Genomic DNA, 21,564 nt, shown 5'->3' with positions numbered 1-21,564 from the left:
GCAGAAGGTTCTGGAAGTATCTCAAGAAATCCAGCGGCCCGGTAGCTCGAAACCTAAACCGCGCTTCTCAATTACGACGTACGTGGATTGTAATTGGAGGCAGGATTGGGTCCCACCTCGAGTGTCCCGGTTCCTGCGATAATGCCATCATCAGGCTTTCACGAATCGCAATGGCGGGTTTTATAAAATCAGAGAACAGTGATGAGATCGATTGATCGGCGGTCGGGATTGTCCGAGAGGTACGAGCTGAGGAGAGCCCACTGTGGCCTTCTTGACGACGTAAACGGGCGCACAACGAACCATCGAATCAACGACCTCGTTCTCCGCCTCGTCCACTTTTCCAAACCGTTAATTCTCCGCCCCCTCCCTCCCTCTTTCCACCTTCCCCTCTTCCTCGTTCTTTCGCCTCCGAGTCTCACCGGTTTCTCCTCCGTCCTCGGCGAAACCCATCGAGAAGCAGAGCTTTGCGTTCAAAGATACAGAGGTTTCATCTCTCTCTCTCTCTCTCTCTCTCCATGGATAACCACAGCAAGCCGCACCACCCATATCCTGACGATCATCAAACCCCCTACCAATACCCACCGCCTCGCCAGCTCCTACCTTCGAACTCTTTCTCCCATCCGTCGCCCGTATCATCGCCCCAATCCCTCGACCACTCTGGCCCGTTGCGTCACCCCCTGCCGCCGCCCTATTCCCTTTACTACGCCCCTCTCTATCCTCCGGTCACGATGCCGCCTTATCCTCTGGCCACAGCTTCGCTTCATGATCCATACTTCAGTCCCCACGCCAATCATCAATCTCCTCACGCCTACCCACACCCAGCTTCCTTCGGTCCCAATTCCCCCAGCTTCCATCACCACCACTACCACTACCATCACCACCACGTCCCGGCCCCGGTCACCGGGCTTCCATTGCGCTCCAATAGCTTCTCTACCGACGAGCCGTCTCAACATCCCGCCCTTTCTGCTCACTCCTCCATGCCCTCCTCGTCCTTGGCGGCTAACCCGCTGGCGGACGTTCTTGAGAAAATCCGCGTCCCCGATCGGTGTTCCGACGCCTCTCCACTCGCCGCATCGCAGCAGCATCTGATGGTACACGGTCACCTGACCAATTCCTTCCATGGGAGCTTCTCCTCGCCGCACTCCACCCCTCCCGGGAGCCCCTTCGGCAGTTCGTATCACGGGGCGAGCTTTGGCCGCGGCGTCTCGCTGATCGTGCCATATGCTCGGTCGCAAAAAGGCCAGGCGTCCCTCAAAGTGCTGCTCCTCCATGGGAGCCTCGATGTGTGGGTGTGCGAGGCGCGGTACCTCCCCAACAAGGACCAGTTCTCCAAGACCTTGGGGGACATGATCGGCCCACGGCTGTCTAAAACCTTGAGCGGCAAAATGCGGAACTTATCGTCGATGACCAGCGACCCCTATGTCAACATTATGGTGTGCGGTGCAACGATCGGCAGAACGTACGTGTTGAATAACACCGAGAACCCTGTTTGGATGCAGCATTTTAATCTTGCTGTAGCACACCATACCGCTGAGATCAGGTTCTTGGTCAAAGACAATGACATTGTCGGAGCACAGCTCATTGGTACTGTTTCGATCCCGGCTGAATGGATTTACTCTGGTGAGAGGGTGGAAGGTGTCTACCCAATTCTTGATTCAAATGGGAAGCAATGCAAGCCAGGAGCTGTCCTGAGGTTATTGATACAGTATTTTCCAGTGGGGAGGCTTAGCATGTACCATCATGGAATTATTGCCGGCCCTGAGTACTGTGGGGTGCCAGGTACCTATTTTCCTCTCAGGAAAGCCGGGAAGGTTACACTTTATCAGGATGCTCATGTTCCTGATGGTTGCCTCCCCGAGTTGAAGCTTGAAAATGGGCAGAATTATGTTCACGGGAAATGTTGGCATGACATTTTTGATGCAATAAGCCAGGCTCATCGTTTGATTTACATTATCGGTTGGTCAGTTTTCCACATGGTCCATCTAGTAAGGGATACTGGTTATGGCTCATCTCCAAATATTGGAGATCTATTGAAATCCAAGTCTCAGGAAGGTGTGAGAGTGTTACTTCTTCTGTGGGATGATCCAACTTCAAGGAGTATTTTGGGCATTCGTACAGTAAAGTTTTATATCCTTCTTTTTTTTAATATAATGTATCTTTAATTTTCATTTCTGATTGACTTTCCTCTATACTGAATTAGATGCAGATATTGTCGCACATGCTCTATTGATGCCCTATAGTTGATATTCTTTAAATCTTATGGAGTAGTTTGCCATTTGTAGCATATAATAGGGACAAGAACACACATACATCACTTCTGGAGCCTCTAATGAATAGATGCCGTTGTTAATTAAAATATTTTAAATCAAAATATTTTAATTATTGCTGTCATAATCATATCCTGGTACATATTTTCCAACTCTGCTTCTATATGTGATCTGGTGAATTAGCATATATGAGAATGAAGGGATCTTTTATGCAGCAAGTAAAACTTCTACAGCATCACAGTTTTACTTTTAAACTTAATTTATACACACTAAATTTGCAAGAAGGACAAATTAGCAAGGACTCTCAAGAGTTAATCTACTATTTAAATTGCTCTTATAATTCTTATTTGGAAACCAGGTTTTGAATCTTGACTTCCAGATTTCTCTTTAATGATGCTGATAAATACTGTCTTTGTTTATAAAAGAGAAAAAATTTCTATTATATTAAATAACAAACATGATACTCACACGTGGATTTGGACCTAAGCCCTATCACTTGTGCAACAATACACCAACTAACTTGAATGTCTTAACAGAGACTTGATAAATACCGTCTTCCTGTTATGTTTTTGCACTTTTTAGATGGTTTAATGTCCTTTTTCCTTGCATCTTATCCATTCATCTAAAATTTTTCTAAAAGTGCAACAAGTGCAAATATAAGTTGTGTACATACATATACATAAGTGTGCATATGTGCACATAAGTATGTACACAGATGCACATGACCTAGTGGTTCACGAAAGTAATTAAAAATATAACACATATTTTCTAAACTGGCAAAATTAAACCTGAACACTGTTTTAGTGCAACATGATCTTGCATGAAAATGCTACTACAGGATACACTGTGCAGTTGAATGAAAACTTAATAATATAGCACTGTTCAAGTCAATGCTTGGAACTGCTACATCTCCCCTCCCTTTATAAGCTTTATATGACCCCTATGTGGTGATACCATCACTGATAATGGTCACTGTTATATTTTTTTGTAATTTCCCTAAGCATGGAGTCATGAACTGTATGATTTTTTGTGTAAACTTGTCTTGCTGTTTCTGTTGATCTTTTTGTTGAAACAATAACTATTTGTTATCATGCACTAAGCTTTAAAAAATTATTCAGTGTTTGATCAATCTGTTGGGATAGTTATACTGCTGCATCTTTCTCTTGGTGTTATTCTCAACAAAAATTACTGATTGTTATTTCAGAATTAAAGTTCAGTAATAGCTTCTAACTATAGCTATCCTGTCATGGTATTCTGGTAGTTTTGAAGCTGCTTGTCAATTTTTGCTCATAACACATGCAGAATGGTGTCATGGGGACACATGATGAGGAGACTCGCCATTTTTTCAAACACTCTTCAGTTCAAGTGTTGCTTTGTCCTCGTTCTGCTGGAAAGCGGCACAGTTTTGTGAAACAACAGGTTGCTTCCTAGTATTGTGTCATCATCCTTATAAGTAACACAGAGTTAGTTTTTATTGTCCATGTCTCCATAATTCTATAATTTGTTCCTTCGTATCTAGTTTTTCTTGGATATGTGATTTCCTTCGAACATGCTGCAGATATTACTTAGTTTTTGGTTACATATGCTATCAATTTATCCATGAGAAAGAGTTTGAAAGCTTTATTGACAAAAAAGTATATGGTTGATGATTGTTAACTTATGCATGCTCCTGTTGGAGTGCTTAGGTAAATCTTGTTCATCGTCAGCCATATCATTGACATGTGAATACATAAAGCTTGAGTACAATCACATCCATGTTGCATACAATAACTTCATCTTATTTCTTATCATAATACTTGCAACAATGGCATTTCATACAGAAGCGTTTAAAAGGCTCATATCAGACCACTCACAACCTGAAATGTATGATCCACTTTTATTTTTAAAATAATATCAAAATTTTTATATAAGATGACTAGAAGGAAATTTGTCATAATGTAGTTAAAGAAGCAAAGGAGAAACAAAATCTAAATGACTGGAAAATACTAGATATATAATCTGAAGCAATGGAAAAAAGAAACTTAGGAACAAATGAGGTGAGAGATGTGTGGATGTTGTTTAAACATGTGAGATGGATTTTAAAGATGATAATGTACTAAGCAACAATTTCATTTGGTGGCCTTGTTTTGATGGTGTTAATATTGATCAGGATTATTATGCTGATCAACATAGGCTGTCTGCGCACTGCAGTGCCTAATCTTGCCCAGTCGTTCTGTTTTGTGCCAAATTTTAACATGGTTTGTATTCAGTTGGTGGTTAAAAATAATATAACTACTAATAGTTGATAGTTGAACATTATGTAACTACTAATGAAATATATACATCTAAATGTTGCAGAAAGAAGTTAATGACATGTATCATACTTGGTCATCTTATTTTTCTGAATTTGGTTACCTTTACAAACTAGATACTTTATTTTGCAAGTGTTCTAAAATGTCAGTGTTGCTACTGTAAGGTGAAAGCACATCAGAATGCGAGTTTCTAAACCTTGAATCAAACATACTTATTAAGTTGTTTCAAAAAATTGATGAAGTGCTTTGTGTGTAGTTTGTTACCCGGGCTTCCAACTAAGTGCCTATCTTCTGACTGGGTTTTACAATAGGTATATCTTCCAAAATCACCTCAGCATAAACCTGTAATTGTTAGTCTGTTAGTACTTTTTTCTTTTTTAAATAGTAGCTGTCAGTATTTACCTTCATATGGATGCACAAAGAATATAGAATAGAGAATGTTCTGATTTCTGAATCATTGTGATTTGCTATTTATGCCAGGAAGGCAGGAACTGTAATAAAAATAGTATGCAACTCAAAATTAGAGGATATAATGTTTCTGCTGCATGTATTTCTTAAATAATAAAACTAGGATATCAATTTGTGGCTCTTGTGAATAGAACCTCTGCAAGTATTAACTATTTTAATTTCTTAAATATCAGGAAACAGGAACCATATATACTCACCACCAGAAACAAGTGATTGTGGACACTGATGCTGGTAATAATAAAAGAAAAATTACAGCATTTCTTGGAGGGATCGATTTATGTGGTGGCCGATATGACAATCCAGAACATCCTTTATTTAAGACGCTACAATCCTTGCATAAGGATGACTATTACAATCCTACATTTTTGGTAAAATTTGATTCTTCTACAGTATATTGATTACATTCATGCATTTTAATTTGCTGCTCTTGCTATTTCGCTCTCATGTTGCATAAAAGTGAAATGATTTAAATTTTAACACCTATAAAAAAGTTGGTTATAAGAGGAATTTACACAACTATTAAGGTATATAGCATCAAATTAGAAAAATGAACTGCATATTCTTGGACAACAAACCTAATTTAAGTAATTCAACAACGTTTCATGTGACAAATGGGTGAACTCCCAATAAACATCTACTGTTGCCTTTAAGAAACATTAGATTCCTCATAAACATCTACTGTTACCTGAAATTTATTCTCCTTTAGATTCAGGCCAAGCTTATGCTATCATAATACTAGTCTTGCTCCACATTTTTGGAACTTGAAAATGGTATACCATTTCTAGCATATATACTTGTCCTCTTGCTTGCTTTGTCTGATATATGTACTGATAAAAGGGGAACACAGTTATCACATCATCAGCTTCCATTATAGAAACATGAGTTCACTTGACCTTCATATTTGGTAAGCTTCAACTTAAAAAGCTCCAAGCTTAGCAATTTTTTTGGGTTAAATCTTTACATTGAATTTCAGTCTTTGAGGGATCAGGATATATTTCACTTTAGAATTTGAGATCAGATTGTTGGATCGATCGGTAGGAATTTACAGGAGATTGACCTTGACCTCAATTGGCCAGGAAATGGCTGGAATTGGTGTGGGATTGGATGCCGTCCTTCAGACCATTGCTAACACCTTAATATGAATTACCTTAAATGTTGCAAAAATTATTTTCTTTAAACTTTACTGAGTCAACATTTGAACAAACTGGAATTTTGTGACAGAGGATTCCTATCACACATAGGCTAATGTGACTTGTAAATTCAGATAGCAAACAATAAGGTTGCGAATGCTTGAAACATGTCAAGGTATTTCAATGGCCAAAATAACCTAGAGGTAGGTGTTTGATATAGAGGTGCGGAAAGGGATAGATAAACTATTGACCACTTTCAAAACAGTGACAACCTCTCAGTTGAGCTTTGAAGGTATTAAGCTTTGCCAAGATAATGTCAATGCATTAGGTTGTCGCATCTAATTATGTCCAGATGCAAATATAAAATGGTTGAACTTCTATTAATCTGATCAGTTACTAACTTATAAAGATCTTGCATGATAATTGTTGTCATGGGTCATTGCTTGGGCACATGAGCCAGTGCCTAGGTAGTGAACAAGCCCCAGATTACTAGATCCTGCTGCGTAGATCAGCATATGGCAACAGCCTTACCTATTTACATACAAGAAAACATTGTCAATTTCGAATAAAACATGTAAGCAAAAGAAAATATTGATACCAGGAGTAAAAAAAAGAAGTATAACTTCAGAAAAATTAAAATAATGAAGGAACTTATGAAGTTTTAAAATCAAAGTTTTACTACTTACACCATTGTAACTATTGATCAATCTCAAAAGATCATCATGTAAAATTTTGTGGTCAGTTATATTACTTTTCCTCTAATTTTCAAATTTTTATGAGAGATAAGATTTTAATCTATGTTAGAAAGTTAAGATTACCTTTGTCGTAAAATTTTCAATATTAGTCTGCTATTGATATTATTAACAATAGATTCTTTAATTTTCTATATGCTTTAACAAAGACACAAAATTTTTCTATAGTTCTTGATGAAATTAGCAAATAAATATGTGAAAACCAAACAGTTATTGGTCAACTTCTTTTAATAAACTTTTGTTTTCTTAGATAAGTCATAATCAGCTTGGATATTTTTGCTATATTGTTTTGCTCGTAGGATTCTGATAACAGTGGTCCAAGACAACCATGGCATGATTTGCATGCAAGAATTGATGGTCCAGCTGCATATGATGTTCTGATAAATTTTGAGGAGCGTTGGTTAAAAGCTTCTAAACGCTATAGAATAAAAAATTTGAAGAAGTTGTCTGAAGATGCCTTGCTGAAGATTGAAAGAATACCACATATCATTGGGGTTAATGATTCAATGTATCTGAATGATAACGATCCAGAGACTTGGCATGCCCAGGTAGAATCTACCAATTTATGCTAGCTTGTATCTGATGTTCTTAAATGATCATTTGCATTTATAACTTTTTTTTTGTTTATCTGTTTCCATAAAAAAATCATAGGTTTTCCGTTCAATTGATTCTAATTCTGCGAAAGGTTTTCCTAAAGATCCAAGGGAAGCTACTCGCAAGGTATATCTACACAAATAGTAAGTCCATGGGCATTTACTGGATTGCATATTCTGAAGTGCCACCTTCTAAGTAATGACAGCTGTGAGAACTTCTATCCAACAGAACCTCGTTTGTGGGAAAAACATTCTTATCGACATGAGTATACATACAGCTTATGTAAATGCCATCCGAGCTGCGCAACACTTCATTTACATTGAGAATCAATACTTCCTGGGCTCATCATTTAATTGGGATTCACATGAAGACTTGGGTAAGCATACATATGCTAGACATTCAAGTGATTGAATTTGCTTTGATGCATATATGTTCAAGGTGGGAAAATATCTAGGTTTGTGCTCTACATAAATTTTATCCATGACAATATTGGAAAATATCATCATGCACCCTGATAATAGAGTTTCATCTCAGTAGCATTGCTTAACAAGCTGACACATGGCATTCATCGATCGTGCAAATTTGTAAAAATATTTCAAACAACATGCTACATCTTTTAAGCATGGACTATTCCCTATGCTTCATATTTGCAGTTATTCTCGGAAGCAATAGAAGTGGTATAGCAAATCTCTGGTGAATTTGTATTAGAAGTTATTCTAATAACATTTGTTGGCCATCTTATATGCTTTTACAGGTTCTTCCACTAATAGCCTGTCAGATAAGAATATGCAGAATAGTTTATTCTCTACTTACAAATTTCTAACAAAACTGCACAAACCATTTTGGCAGTATAAAAGTAAACAAAACTAATATATACATTACTTTTAAGCCTCTTAAGTTTAACATCCGTTTGGAAATGTCATCAATAAATCTGACATGCTGCTTTGGCAGTCAACAAACCCATTTGCCATTCAAATTCATCCTATATCACAATGTCTGAGGTTCTTGATGTTTACACTTTACATTTAGTTCACTTGCAGATAGAAGGTATTATATCTTGTAGGATCTTGTTATTTATTGCATTGATCACCACTCAGAAATTTTACTAAGAACTTGTTCATGACAAAGTTTTTCTTCTTTAATTGCAGAGTTTTCATTTATTCTTCTTGCAGGTGCTAATAATCTGATACCTATTGAAATTGCTCTTAAAATTGCAAACAAAATTAAGGCAAATGAGAGGTTCTCTGCGTATATAGTTGTTCCCATGTGGCCTGAGGGTAGTCCAACCAGTGCTCCTATTCAGCGAATTCTCTACTGGCAGGTTATCTCCATCCAAAGCTACAAATACCTACTGGTATTTAGTATTTACTGGTCCAATCAAGGACATGGTCAATACCAATCACTATTTAATTTTTTATTTTTTCCAGTGATATCAGGTGGTGCACATCAGTCTGACTGGTTGCCAAAACTGGCATTGGACTGTAATTTAAGTACTTGTCCATCTACCTTGAGTCACATGAACACTAGAAAGTTTAAGGTTCTGTAATATTAGTGTTTATTCCTTTCTTTAGCTTGTCATTAGATTTTAAGTAGGTTGAAGTCTGTTTAAATATGTATCCTACATATATCTTGCTCTAAGATAGTGTTTCCTATATAGAGAATGATATTCTCTATATTGGCAAATCAATTTTATCACAAACATTCAGTCTTTGACAAGTAAAGTTTGATATTTCCTATTTTCTTTTGATAATTCTCTGTAGGCATTTTGTAATAGCTCATCTTGTTGCTCATTTTATTAGTATGTAGAACTTGTGGCTTCTAACATCCCTGTCTTGATAATGGTCTATTACTTGGCTTTTGCATATGTTTTACATCTTTGAGTACTTATAATCATTTTATTGTACATCTTTGAGTACATGTAATCGTTTAATTGTACATCTTTGACTACTAATGATCATTTAATTTGTATCTATTGTGGCCATGATGACTATTATGTATCATGCTCATGTGTCCACTTGGAAAAGAGTATGCAACTATGTTCACGAATATCTTAGTTTCTTAATGAAACTAGATCATTTATACTTCTTTTAGAATCCTTGAGAATCCAAGTGAATGTCAAAAGATTTTCTAGTTGAAAATAAGGGCTTGTCCTTTGCATTTCATAAGATAAGAAAGACCAACACAACAGGTGTATACAACACCACAAGGGTCAAAAAAGACCCCAACCTACAAAAATGGTTTATCCCTTGTGAACATTAGCAAGACTGTCCCTGGCTGCATAAGATTATGAGATTAAGCAACAACCGGTGGAAGCTTTGCTCACCAACTAGTTTCTTAGATTTTAAACACAGTACACTATATGTTACCTGGAGCATGAATTCCTTATATTGATGAATTAAAGCAGGAATGTAGAAAGATGTAGTAGAACAAAAGTAGACTTCTTTAGTCTGATTAGTCAGAAAGAAATATGTTTATGCAGAGTGAGGCTCTTAACATACATATATATATACATATATATATATACATATATATGTATATATATTTATGTATATATATATATATGTATATATATATATACACACATATATATATGTATATATATATGTATATATACATATATATATACATATATATATATATATATATACTATATATATGTCTGATGAATTAAAACAGGAATGCAGAATGATGAACAAGGATGTCTGATTTGGAATAACAGAAGTGACACCCTTGACACTAAATGCAGTAACATACATATCCCAGTGTATAAGTATGAATCTACCAATTGGGTCAAGGGCTGTACCTGACAGTTAAGCCACTCAACACTCCAGAACTCTAAAGGGTGAGAAAATGTAAAAAAAGATGAACCTCAACTTTTTTATGATAAAATGATGGATTCTTACTCATAGTTTAATTTAGTAAGAAGAAAAGAAATGGGAAAAGCGGGGATACAACATAAGATTTTTTTTCATTCTATAGGCCTACATCAATGGGCAAAGACAATCAACTCCTAATTATAACAAAAACATAAAAAGAGAATCATCTCAATCCTCATATGCAGTTCTTGGAGCTCTAACTTCAGTCTCCACCATACAACTAAGACAAAAATGGCACAATTGACATTAACTACAAGTCTGCAACAAGGTACATGTACGAATCAGAACCAAGTGTACAATTGAAATAGTCAGCTACACTACCAACATGGTTTGGATTATCATATGCTAACTATTTAGTCAAATATGTTAATCGTCTGAACCAAGTGTTCTCAAGTAATAATCTGAAAGGAATAGCTCCAACTCATCAATAACCAGAAGTATTATTTGGGAATCTGGAATATTAGAGGACAGTTATAAAGTTCACAGAACCAAAACCAACCAGGCATGCTATAGATATTTCTTTACTTCTAGAGTGCAAGATTAAGATTTCTTCCAACAGGGAATTTAAAAGAGGGATATTATAACCTAGAATCTCGAGACCCAGTAAGCTAAGATGAATTTTTTAGGTCCAGTCATCTTAAGAAGAATATCTCAAAAAAAATATTAATAAAATAATAAGTACATGTATCTTTCACACAAATAGAGGTGCCACATACATGCATACATTCTTTTCATATGCTCGTGAGTCGACTGGTAAGTGACTATAAAATTAAAATAGACTGACCTTTTCAAAAGAATCTGAATATAATGCAAATTCTTTTGCCATAAAAGGTATAGATTTCGTAACCATCCAAATTCTATCAAATTTGTTCTTAAAACTGTTTTAGACTTTGTATAAAGTTCTCTGAAATCCTAATAAAGGTACATTTGAAGATGAGATTATGCTTCCATGTTCTTCTTTTATCAACTATTTCTGTTCTGGACCAAAAACATGTTCCATATGATTTGGATATCTACTTACTACTAACTATAGTGCTATGTTTTTGGCTATACACAACTAATTTCTGACATTTGCTGATACAATATATGTTGATCACCTCAGAAGAAAACTATGCAAATGATGTATGAAACAGTCTATACAGCTTTGAAAGAAGTTGGTCTTGACGATACTTATGAGCCACAAGACTATTTGAATTTCTTTTGCCTTGGCAATCGTGAGGCTCCAGACTTAGCTATCACAAATCAGAATGCAACAGCAAACACTCCTCATGTAATTTTCCATCTCTAAGTGCAAATTTTGTGTTCATAAGTTATTCAATATGCTGACCTGAATCACACGCATGAAGCATATGTATGTATATATTAACCAAACACATTGCAAGTTATATTTTGTATCAGAAGTTTAAAATGCTTGTGTTGGTCTTGTTTAGGTTGTTTGCTATTCTATTGTCAACTGTTGAGTATTGACTATGGTTGAGTGCGTTTCAAAATTTACTTGCTCCATTTAAACTTTTGTTCACTACATACTAAAGTTGTGTACTTTCAATCCCTTGTATTATCATTTTCCTTCAACTTTCCTTCAAGTGAAAAACTGGACCTTTGACAGGCTTAGCTTGAACATTTGGCAAATGACGATAAATAGAGCAACTATATAATATACTTTAGTGTTCATGGTTATTTCTAATATGCTCATAGAATAAAAAGACTAGCATTAAGGTGTTTAATTATCAAGCTCACCCTCAAAATATAGCCTCCTTAGCAAGGATTGGTATGGGCAATACATCGGTACATCTTAGTGTACCATGTGTTCGTATGCTCGGTACAGCTCGGTATGTATCGTACCGATAGTTGATCGGTGCATCGATAAAGTATGGTATTCAGAAAGAACCTCGCTCCAGCTCGGTATGTATCGTACCGATAGTTGATCGGTGCATCGATAAAGTATGGTATTCAGAAAGAACCTCGCTCCTTATTTATTGGATCTTTTGGCCTGAAACATCTATTGATATAACAATGCATTTTGGTCAATGCTTACTGAAGACTTGTATTTTGTTTGTAAATGTAATATGCATTGATAATGCATATCTTTGCAGTAGAGCATGTGCCTACTAATTACTATTCTATAACATGTTGCTGGTTTCATCAGGCACGTGCCAAGAAGAATCGACGCTTCATGATCTATGTACACTCAAAAGGCATGATAGTGGATGATGAATATGTGATATTGGGTTCAGCAAATATCAATCAAAGGTCCTTGGAAGGTACCAGGGATACAGAGATTGCAATAGGTGCATACCAGCCACAATATACATGGGCAAGAAAATTATCTGGTCCTCGTGGAGAGGTAAGAAATGTGATTGCAAATTTCATTTATTTGAACTCAACATATCTTCAATACCCTGATGATATAGATATCTTCATAATGATACTTGAGTTGAGACTCTGATCATGTATATGTGTCTATAATCTGTGACACCACTGTCTAAAATATTTGCTTCCCCCTGACTTTTCTCTCATCTGTCTAAGCTTGCATTGTTATCAGTCTACTGATTCAGAACTGCTGCCTTTTTATCGAACTTTGGAATTCACTGATAACCTAGTGCAAGTTTAGTTGCATCCATGTTCACTTCAACCTTAATTGTCTTATTCTTGTCCAGCTTCTAATTCATCAAGTTGCTACTAACATTGTTCCTATGGTATAACTGTAGAAACACCTCAACTTACTAATATGAAATAAATCTAAAAATACATCTTCTGATACTTGAGCAATAGTACAGCCAATTTGTATTTTTGATGAATTATTTGTCTATAACATCTTAAACTTTATTTATTATATTAGTAATGTTAAATGCTGTTGATTTGGATTCATGGACGACTATGTAGATCTATGGTTATAGAATGTCACTGTGGGCTGAACACATTGGATTTCTCGAGGAATGTTTTACACAACCAGAAAGCCTTGAATGCATGAGACGTGTCCGTGATCTTGGTAAACAGAATTGGAAACAGTATGTGGCTGATGAGATTACTGAAATGAAAAGTCACTTGTTGAAATACCCAGTGTTTGTCGACCGGAAGGGCAGAGTGAAGCCTCTCCCTGGATGTGAGACGTTCCCAGATATTGGTGGCAACATATGTGGATCATTTCTTGGTTTTCAAGAGAATATCACCATTTAAGTGCTCCAACACAATATCACTCTTGACCTCTTCTGGCACATCTCAGCAATTGGCCTCGGTTGCTTTTGTAGATTGCATAGACAGCAGAATTCTACACTGAGCAAATGTAACTTTGGCTTCATTCAGATGGAAACAGCATTTGCATTCACATCGATCTCACCTGTGCAATGTCACCAAGGGAATGGATCAAGATAGGTCTCGGCTACTATTTGGGTGTTATCCATACAAGAGAAGATTGCTTTCTTGCTTACAAAATTTTCTGCGATACTAATCCATTTATTTTAGTAAATAGAATGATCGCGAGTCCACAGAGATTCCACTAGCCTAGGGCCTTCGCATGTTACTCCTGGAAGCAGAGATGCTATTCTCGTGTGATTGCTAAAGGCCCAAAGGTGCAGTGTATTTATGATGCCAAGTTCTTCTTCAATAAGCTTATTCTGGTGTTTAATGTAAATCTATGTATGATTCGGAGCATTGTCAATTCCAAATGTATATGTATGTATCCTTTTGATCCATATGCCTGTGTATGTATTTTATCAAAATGGTTACACAAGCATTTGAATCTGGAACTTTATGTACTGCAGTATATTTATCACCTACCTGCGATAGTTATCCATGTGGTGACGGCCAATTGGGCCTGGCCTTCCACGAACCAGGAGATCAATGGGCTGATCAGGAACTTGGACCGAGCCCGGTCTAATAGAACTAACCTCGCCTCCCGGCGCGGTCGCGGTGTGAGAGAAGTAAACGGAGGCCGACGGGGAAAAGCGGCGACCGAGAGCAAGAAGGCAACAGAGAACCCAATCTACATCCAAAACCCAAACCTAAGCAGAACGCGGGGAAGCAGAAGGAGAATCTCGCGAACGCTCCTCTGCTTCCCCCCTCCCTCGATCCCTGTCCTCTCCTCTTCTCTACTCTTACCATTCACCCTCGAGATCTTTCCTTTTTTCTGTCCGATTCCCGGGTTTCAAATCTTTTCCTTGTCGACTGGAATCCATCCTTTCTTGGTTCTGTCCTCTTCTTGGATCGACGGAGATGGAGGCGACCGGCCGAAATGGCAACAAGAGGATGCACCAGAGGTTGGGGCCGTCCCAGGCGGCGGCGCCCGACCGCGCCAACAATAAGGTGTGCTACCACTGGCGGGCAGGGCGGTGCAACCGTCACCCCTGCCCCTTTCTCCACAGCGAGATACCGACGCTGCAACAGCAGTCCGCGTCCCCGGATGGCGGCGTCGCGAAGCGGAACCTCGTCTGGAAGAACCCTAGCAACGCCGGCGCCGCCTCCGGCCCCCCTTCCAAGTGGGGGAAGGGGCGTGGCGGAGGCGCTGTCGGGCGACCCCCTGGGAAAGCCCCCGACAGGGTTTGCAATTATTTCCTGGCGGGGAATTGTACGTACGGCGAGAAGTGCCGCTTCTTGCACTCGTGGTTCGTCGGCGACAGCTTCTCCCTTCTGACCTCACTGCAGGGGCACCAAAAGGTGATTTCTTTGGCTTCCTTGGTATTGATTTTGTGGTTTCATTGTCGAGCTTTTGTTCAGTTTTCAGTACCTCAAATCAGGTGACGAATGCTTGCAGGCCGTGTCTGGTATCGCACTTCCTTCTGGCTCGGACAAGTTATATTCTGGAAGCAAGGATGAATCTGTGAGGGTTTGGGATTGCCAGTCTGGGCAGGTACAGATGCTCTTGTCGTTCTTTTTTATTTTCCCCTAAAGCCCAGTGTGATAACCTCGTAAACCCTTTACATGTGTTTGGGGTAGTGCGCTGGAGTCATCAATGTGGGAGGTGAAGTTGGATGTATGATCAGTGAAGGGCCCTGGATATTTATAGGAGTTCCAAATGCTGTCAAGGTTAGTTACATTTTATAATCTTGTTCTTCTAGGCTTCTTTATTGATTGCAGTTATGTTCTTGTCTTTGAATGAGGGGAAATCATATTGAATTTGTTTTTGGGTGGTGTGACAGGCATGGAACATGCAAACTGCAACAGATCTAAGTCTTGATGGCCCAATCGGACAAGTTTATTCCCTGGTTGTTGGCAATGAATTGCTCTTTGCTGGCACTCAGGTAGTTTTCTTATCATTGATCTCTTTGTTTTTTTGATACTTAATTTTAGACAATGTGTTATCTTCAGGTTTTTTATAATAACTTCTAAATCTAGTCTGCTTTATTGATAACTATCTTCAGGTTTTTGATAATAACTTTTAAATCTGTTTAACTTATGCCTGTGTTTCTGCTGCAGGATGGACGCATATTGGCATGGAAATTTATTGCCATAGGAAACTGCTTTGAACCAGCAGCATCTCTTGTTGGGCATCAACTTTCAGTAGTTTCATTAGTGGTCGGAGCTGTGAGGCTTTACTCTGGTTCTATGGATCACATGATAAGAGTAAGAATTGTGCCATCTTTCATCAAATATCTTTAGTGTTATAGGATTTTAACCTCATCCTTGGGTTATTGACCTTGATATATTTTTCCTGTTCACTCTCTAGGTATTAAGTATTTGTGAGATCTCACTATCGCAAACAGTACTATATAATTCGAACATAGGAAGCAAGCCCATTCTTGCCTAGAAAAAACTTCATCCTTCTCTTATACTTTTTTTTTTTGTGGTTGTAGACAAAGTTTATTTTCTCTTTGATTTTATTTGGATTCTTTAACTTTCCAACTGATGCTTCTTGGGTTGATGTGGTGAGATGAAGAGTTTCCTGTAATCTTAATACCTTCTATTATTTTCTGTGGTAAAGCACTGATGTTAGAAGTGTGGTAGAGAAGATGTAAAATATTTGACAATGAAAAGCACTGATTCTTTTTTTTTGTTTTATTATTGTGAAACATGTTTTCTAAATCATACTGCATCTTATCTTTCAGGTGTGGGACCTTGCAACTCTACAGTGTATCCAGACACTTACTGACCATACATCAGTTGTCATGTCAGTGCTTTGTTGGGATCAATTCTTACTATCGTGTTCACTGGACAAAACCATAAAAGTTAGTTTTCATTTATATTTTTTCTATGTATTTGAAAGAAATATTTCTTTTGTTTTTAGTCTCTATTTTGGACTGCTCACCTTGCAGCATTATTAGTGTTTTCTGTTTATGTCTATTTTTTTTTTCTGTGCAGGTCTGGGTAGCTACAGAAAGTGGGAACCTAGAAGTAACGTATACTCACAATGAAGAGCATGTAAGCACTAGATAGCTATAGAAGAAACTTTGGACATTGGATCACAAAAACCATAACTTCGTTGGTTCAATTTTTATCTAAGTGATCTGGGATAACAATTGTTGCCTCATGAGTTTTATTGCTATTCTTTGATATTTGTTATGTGAAGTTTAACTAATTAGGATTGCTTAGTGCTTGCTTTCTTGTAGTTGTGATGATATTAGATTTTGAATAATTTAGTTGCTGATTTATAGGAATTTTTTTAATTTCATTAAATAGCTTAAACCATTCAATATATTGCAGAAAAATTGGAACATCAGTCAGTTGAAAATTCAATTTAAAAAAATTAGCCTCATACCACATCTAAGAAACTTATTTCATGGTTCATTATTTTATTTAATATGGTCCTTTGGTTGTTATTTCAGGGGATCATTAACACTTTTAAGGCTTTTCTTTTCTGTTGGATGTGAGTACATATGAAAATAGAAACAGAGGATATATGATTGGATATGTATTGAAAAGTTAAAGTTGACCATAAGATTAGCCATTTTGGAAGATTATTCAAATATGTATCATTGAACTCTTGCCAAAAGTTCTAGCAATACTGGAGTTGTGTCACCTGAACAATGTATTCTGTGGTGTGGTGGCTGCACAATTGCTGTCCCACTGAAACAGGAAATAAGAGAAGAAAGTGAATGCAAATCAAAAGTGGTAGTGACGACTCTCCTCTTTATCTCCAGCCTTTCTACTTTAATCTGGATTTGGTAAGGCAAGGCAAGGCTTGTGGGAAGGAAGACAAGTTAAACAATATGGACTTACATGAGGATCTGAGGCAAGGAATTCTCAGCTGGAATTCTCGAGGGGTGAGGGCATGAGATGAGGTGGTGGCGAGGACTCTCCACACTTTTCCACACACCTCTCAGGAGGTTCTAAGGCAAGGTGAAGCTTGTGAGTTCGCAAGTGGCAAGCTCTCAGAAGGGATGATGATGCTCTGTGAAAGCCTAAAGTTGAAGGGTTTAAAGCTTTTGGACCAAACATATCTACTCTGTTATTCAAAGGGCTTTTGCCACCTTTTAGAGATCTGGTTCGGGCTTATAATGTGAGTTGTTTCACCTGTGATGTTAGTGTTGGATTTTCAAAGAACGCCGACTCAGTCTATTTCATCTGATCATGGGAAAAAGTGACGGGGACTTGAATATTTGCCTCCTGGAATTATGACATTTGCTGTAAAATTAAGTATTTGAGGACATTGGTATATTACATGGATACAATGCCATTGAAATAGTCATAAGAGAGTTAAAAAGTTTCTCAAGTTATGATCTGCCCGGTTGAAGCTTGTTTTCTAAATGCGAGTTTCTAACTGTGATATAAATTTAATGCTTAAGGCGATGTTAGATATAGGAGGTGAATGGTGATAAGTCCTGATTGATCTTCGTTATCAGTAGATGAAATATTGTTGTCTATGATGTATTTGGAGCCATAGTTCCTTGGAAAGTTCTACTGTACAATCTTTTAAATCAAACTCGGTATATTGTCAGAGTAGCTTCTGACAAGAACAGGATTGCCACTTGAAATGGGAAGAGTATGTGCAATTGATTTGCATCTTAAGAGATGACAAAATAATAGCCAAAGACTTTCTTTCTTTGGGACCGAGGATACATGGAACAGGTTGGAAAGTTCTAGGATATTTGGGGTGAGTTATAAATTTAATTTCTCGCTTGAGTGTTTATCTTCTTATCCAAGCATTCAACATTATGGTTCTTGTGTAGAGCACCTATGCTGTCTATTGGTTTTATTGGACAGTGAAAGAAAGCATTTCAAAGTCTATAAAATGTCTAAGATTCTGCTAATCTGAAGTTTGATTAGTAAATCTTCTATATCCATAGTAGTAGTGTGTACAAACATCCAATGAACCATTTATGTACATCTTATGCTCCTGGTTAAAACATGATGTATTATTCAAGGGTTGTCGTTTCGATAATATGTCAGACTAGTAAATACCAGTCAGTACCGGTACACCATGTGTCAGTATATCGGTATGTTACAATGTTTTGGAGAGGCAGAAAAAGAAGAACAGGAAAGAGCGGTGGAAGAACAGAGGAGGAAGAAGGAAGAAGGGAGGCAATGGAGGAGGAAGGAAGAAGGGGAAGCAATAGAGGAGGAGGAGGAAAAAGAAGACAGAGCGACGAAGGATGAGGAGGAGGAAGACGAAGAAGATGGAGCCACAGAGGAGAAGGAAGAAGAGGATAGGAGGAAGAAGACGGAGCTGTGGAGGAGGAGAAGGAAGCAAGAAGAAGAGAAGATGAGGGTGTGTACCGGAGAGAAACGACATTGGACGAGTGAGCGACATCCCGCGGCAGCAACAAACAAGCCGGCAACGTCCCGCAACTATATTGAATGAGCGGGCGATGCCCTGTGACAGTAGCAAATGAGCAAACCATGTCCCACAACGACAACGATGACATCAATGACAACAGTGTCAGGTAGCAAGCCCTTATCGAGGTGGCATCACACTTATTTTAGGGTTTATATGTTCTTATATAACATTTTGATCGAACTGTCCGAAACTGGAACGTTCTGTGTAGTGGTCCATTCTCGTACCATTACATACCATCCATTTTGTACCATTTTGGATGATACGACAGTCCTTGGTATTATTAGTTGTCAAGAAGCTTTACTATTTCACTGTTTCTTTGAGAAGTGTACATTTTCATCATCTAGAAATTATATATAGAAGTGGTGGGACTCGTGCCTCTATTGGATGTATGATGTGTGCTAAGCTTGAATTCTGGTGAGCCTTGTTTGCAAGGTTCGCAATATCGTACCGTACCGGTGTTTCGACCTAGGCTCGGTACCGGTACGGTACAGTATACCGAGCGGTACACCTAGGTGAGCCGAGTACTGTAGCAATGCTACAGTGCTGTAGTGCACTCGTACCGGTAACAGGCGGTCCGCGTACCGGCAACCTGTCGGACCGGTATGTACTGCCCGTACCGGGCAGTACAGGTCGGTACTACAGACCATGCTTGTTTGTTACCAGTGGAATCTATCGTGTGTCTGGTCACACCGCAAAGACAATCTGTGAAAATCCGAAATCAGTTTTATGCTTAGTCACCATTGTTTTTATATCTGAATTGTGGTGACTTATTTGCTTTTCTGCTGGATCTAGTTTATATTTATAAGTATCAGCAAAATCAAGAATCTATCAGTTTGGCCAAGCACGCACATGATGTATTATGAAAAAGAAAATATTAGAGTTGGGCATCCTTCTCCTGTTTAAGTAGTAATAAAGATATTATTTTAAAGTCTTTCAAAAGCTTGTTCAGTGTGCATTTGAATGGAAAGATTCTGTCACTATGACCAGTTTTTTAAAGCCACATCTCGTAAAGGCTTTTTTAATCATTCTTTCAGATGGTGGATTGTTTTTTTCTTGGCCTACATTTGTGCTTCATGTGTTACCGGTTTATTGGTGCAATATGTTTCTAGCAAAATTTTGTTAATTGATGCTGTTTTATGTTTCAGGGAGTTCTTTCTTTATTTGGTATGCTTGATGCTCAAGCGAAACCCATCTTATTATGTTCTTGCAATGACAACAGTGTCCGCCTCTATGACCTGCCATCGTACGTTGATATTGATATAGTCACTCCTTAAAAGTATCTAATGCTTATCGAAATGCTCATTATATTAAGAGGTAAATTGTTTTTCTCATTTTGTAGATTCAGCGAGAGGGGTAAGATATTCTCCAAAGAAGAAGTTAGAGCCATGCAAGTTGGACCTGGTGGTTTATTTTTTACTGGGGATGCCACAGGTGAAGTTAAGGTGTGGAATTGGTTACCCAATGAGATGCCACATTCATGATAAGAGTGAGCTGTTCTTTCTATTTATAGTATCCTCTCATGTATGATAAACAACAGAAGTGAGAGTTGTGCCTGCCATTTTTATCATCTTGGCCATTGATCCTTAATTACCTGCCTTCCAAGTACTTCTCATTGATAGAAATCAAATCATGAGGTCACTGGCTGCTGCTAGTTGGCCGTCACTTGGAATACATTTAGCAGACAAGTAGTCTGATTTCGGGTAGTTTGGATAAGCTGTCAAGTCAGCAAAGAAACAAATTCAATCCTGCATTATTTCAGTGTTTTACAGATCTCCGAATATCATACTAAAACAAAATATGGTGAAAGGGATACATTTCAAATCAGTGTCTTTACTCATTGGCATTTTGGCACTTGATCAGTGGTTATCCAAGGTCTCATGCACCATTGTAGTAGCATTTTTCTGGATTAAGAACCTTCACTATGGTAGTGTATTTATGAACTAAGAATTTCTTTTGCATGACATATGGAACAAGGATGAAAATAAGTTATCTTTGCATTTGTCGGTGCACAAAATTGTTCCTCTTGCAAGGAGTTGTATTTTCCATCAGCGTGACGTTCTTGTTACCAGATACAACTGTTAACATATGAGAAGATAGATGCTTTTTTCCATCTAATCTATTCTTTGCCTGGGAGTAGAAACTGTGAAATCCAAATCATTTGATGGCCTTTCTCATCTAATGTATTCTTTGGATCTTTGTTAAAATTCAGTAGGATGTAATTAATTGACATATTGGACCGCAGCCAAGTTCGTCCATGGCTCTTCCTGGTTCAAAGTTTCTTGTATACTTAAAACACTCTTATGGTACTGTTGATCTCCATATTTAGGATAACCTTGTTCAACATGTAATGGAGGCATTCCAAAATTTTGCATCAAATTTACTTGTCTGGAGAGTGAAGGCCTTAATGTGTAAATTTTTTTATTTTTATTGGAGGTTTGAGATTTGTGTTTTGAACCAAATTCTTGGTCAGTTGGAA

At 37.9% G+C, this 21,564-nt stretch overlaps 2 protein-coding genes across 2 annotated transcripts; both read left to right on the top strand.

The window, feature by feature from the left end:
* Positions 1-13: 13 nt before the first annotated feature.
* On the top strand, positions 14-14,097 carry LOC135610996 (phospholipase D gamma 1-like). Its single transcript, XM_065106186.1, has 10 exons — positions 14-2,117; positions 3,570-3,686; positions 5,200-5,394; positions 7,208-7,456; positions 7,560-7,628; positions 7,731-7,878; positions 8,675-8,823; positions 11,481-11,648; positions 12,525-12,722; positions 13,262-14,097. The coding sequence occupies exons 1-10, from the start codon at positions 516-518 to the stop codon at positions 13,553-13,555; spliced, it is 3,189 nt and encodes a 1,062-aa protein (XP_064962258.1). The 5' UTR covers positions 14-515; the 3' UTR covers positions 13,556-14,097.
* A 186-nt stretch (positions 14,098-14,283) lies between these two features.
* LOC135610995 (zinc finger CCCH domain-containing protein 17-like) lies at positions 14,284-20,675 on the top strand. Its single transcript, XM_065106185.1, has 9 exons — positions 14,284-15,031; positions 15,129-15,224; positions 15,311-15,400; positions 15,514-15,615; positions 15,791-15,937; positions 16,420-16,539; positions 16,673-16,732; positions 20,234-20,331; positions 20,428-20,675. The coding sequence occupies exons 1-9, from the start codon at positions 14,591-14,593 to the stop codon at positions 20,567-20,569; spliced, it is 1,296 nt and encodes a 431-aa protein (XP_064962257.1). The 5' UTR covers positions 14,284-14,590; the 3' UTR covers positions 20,570-20,675.
* The last annotated feature ends 889 nt before the right edge of the window (positions 20,676-21,564 follow it).

This window comes from Musa acuminata, chromosome BXJ2-4 (assembly GCF_036884655.1).
Source record: "Musa acuminata AAA Group cultivar baxijiao chromosome BXJ2-4, Cavendish_Baxijiao_AAA, whole genome shotgun sequence".
Classification (NCBI taxonomy): domain Eukaryota; kingdom Viridiplantae; phylum Streptophyta; class Magnoliopsida; order Zingiberales; family Musaceae; genus Musa; species Musa acuminata.
The sequence above is the reverse complement of the archived record's forward strand: the minus strand, read 5'-3'. Positions and strand labels throughout refer to the sequence as shown.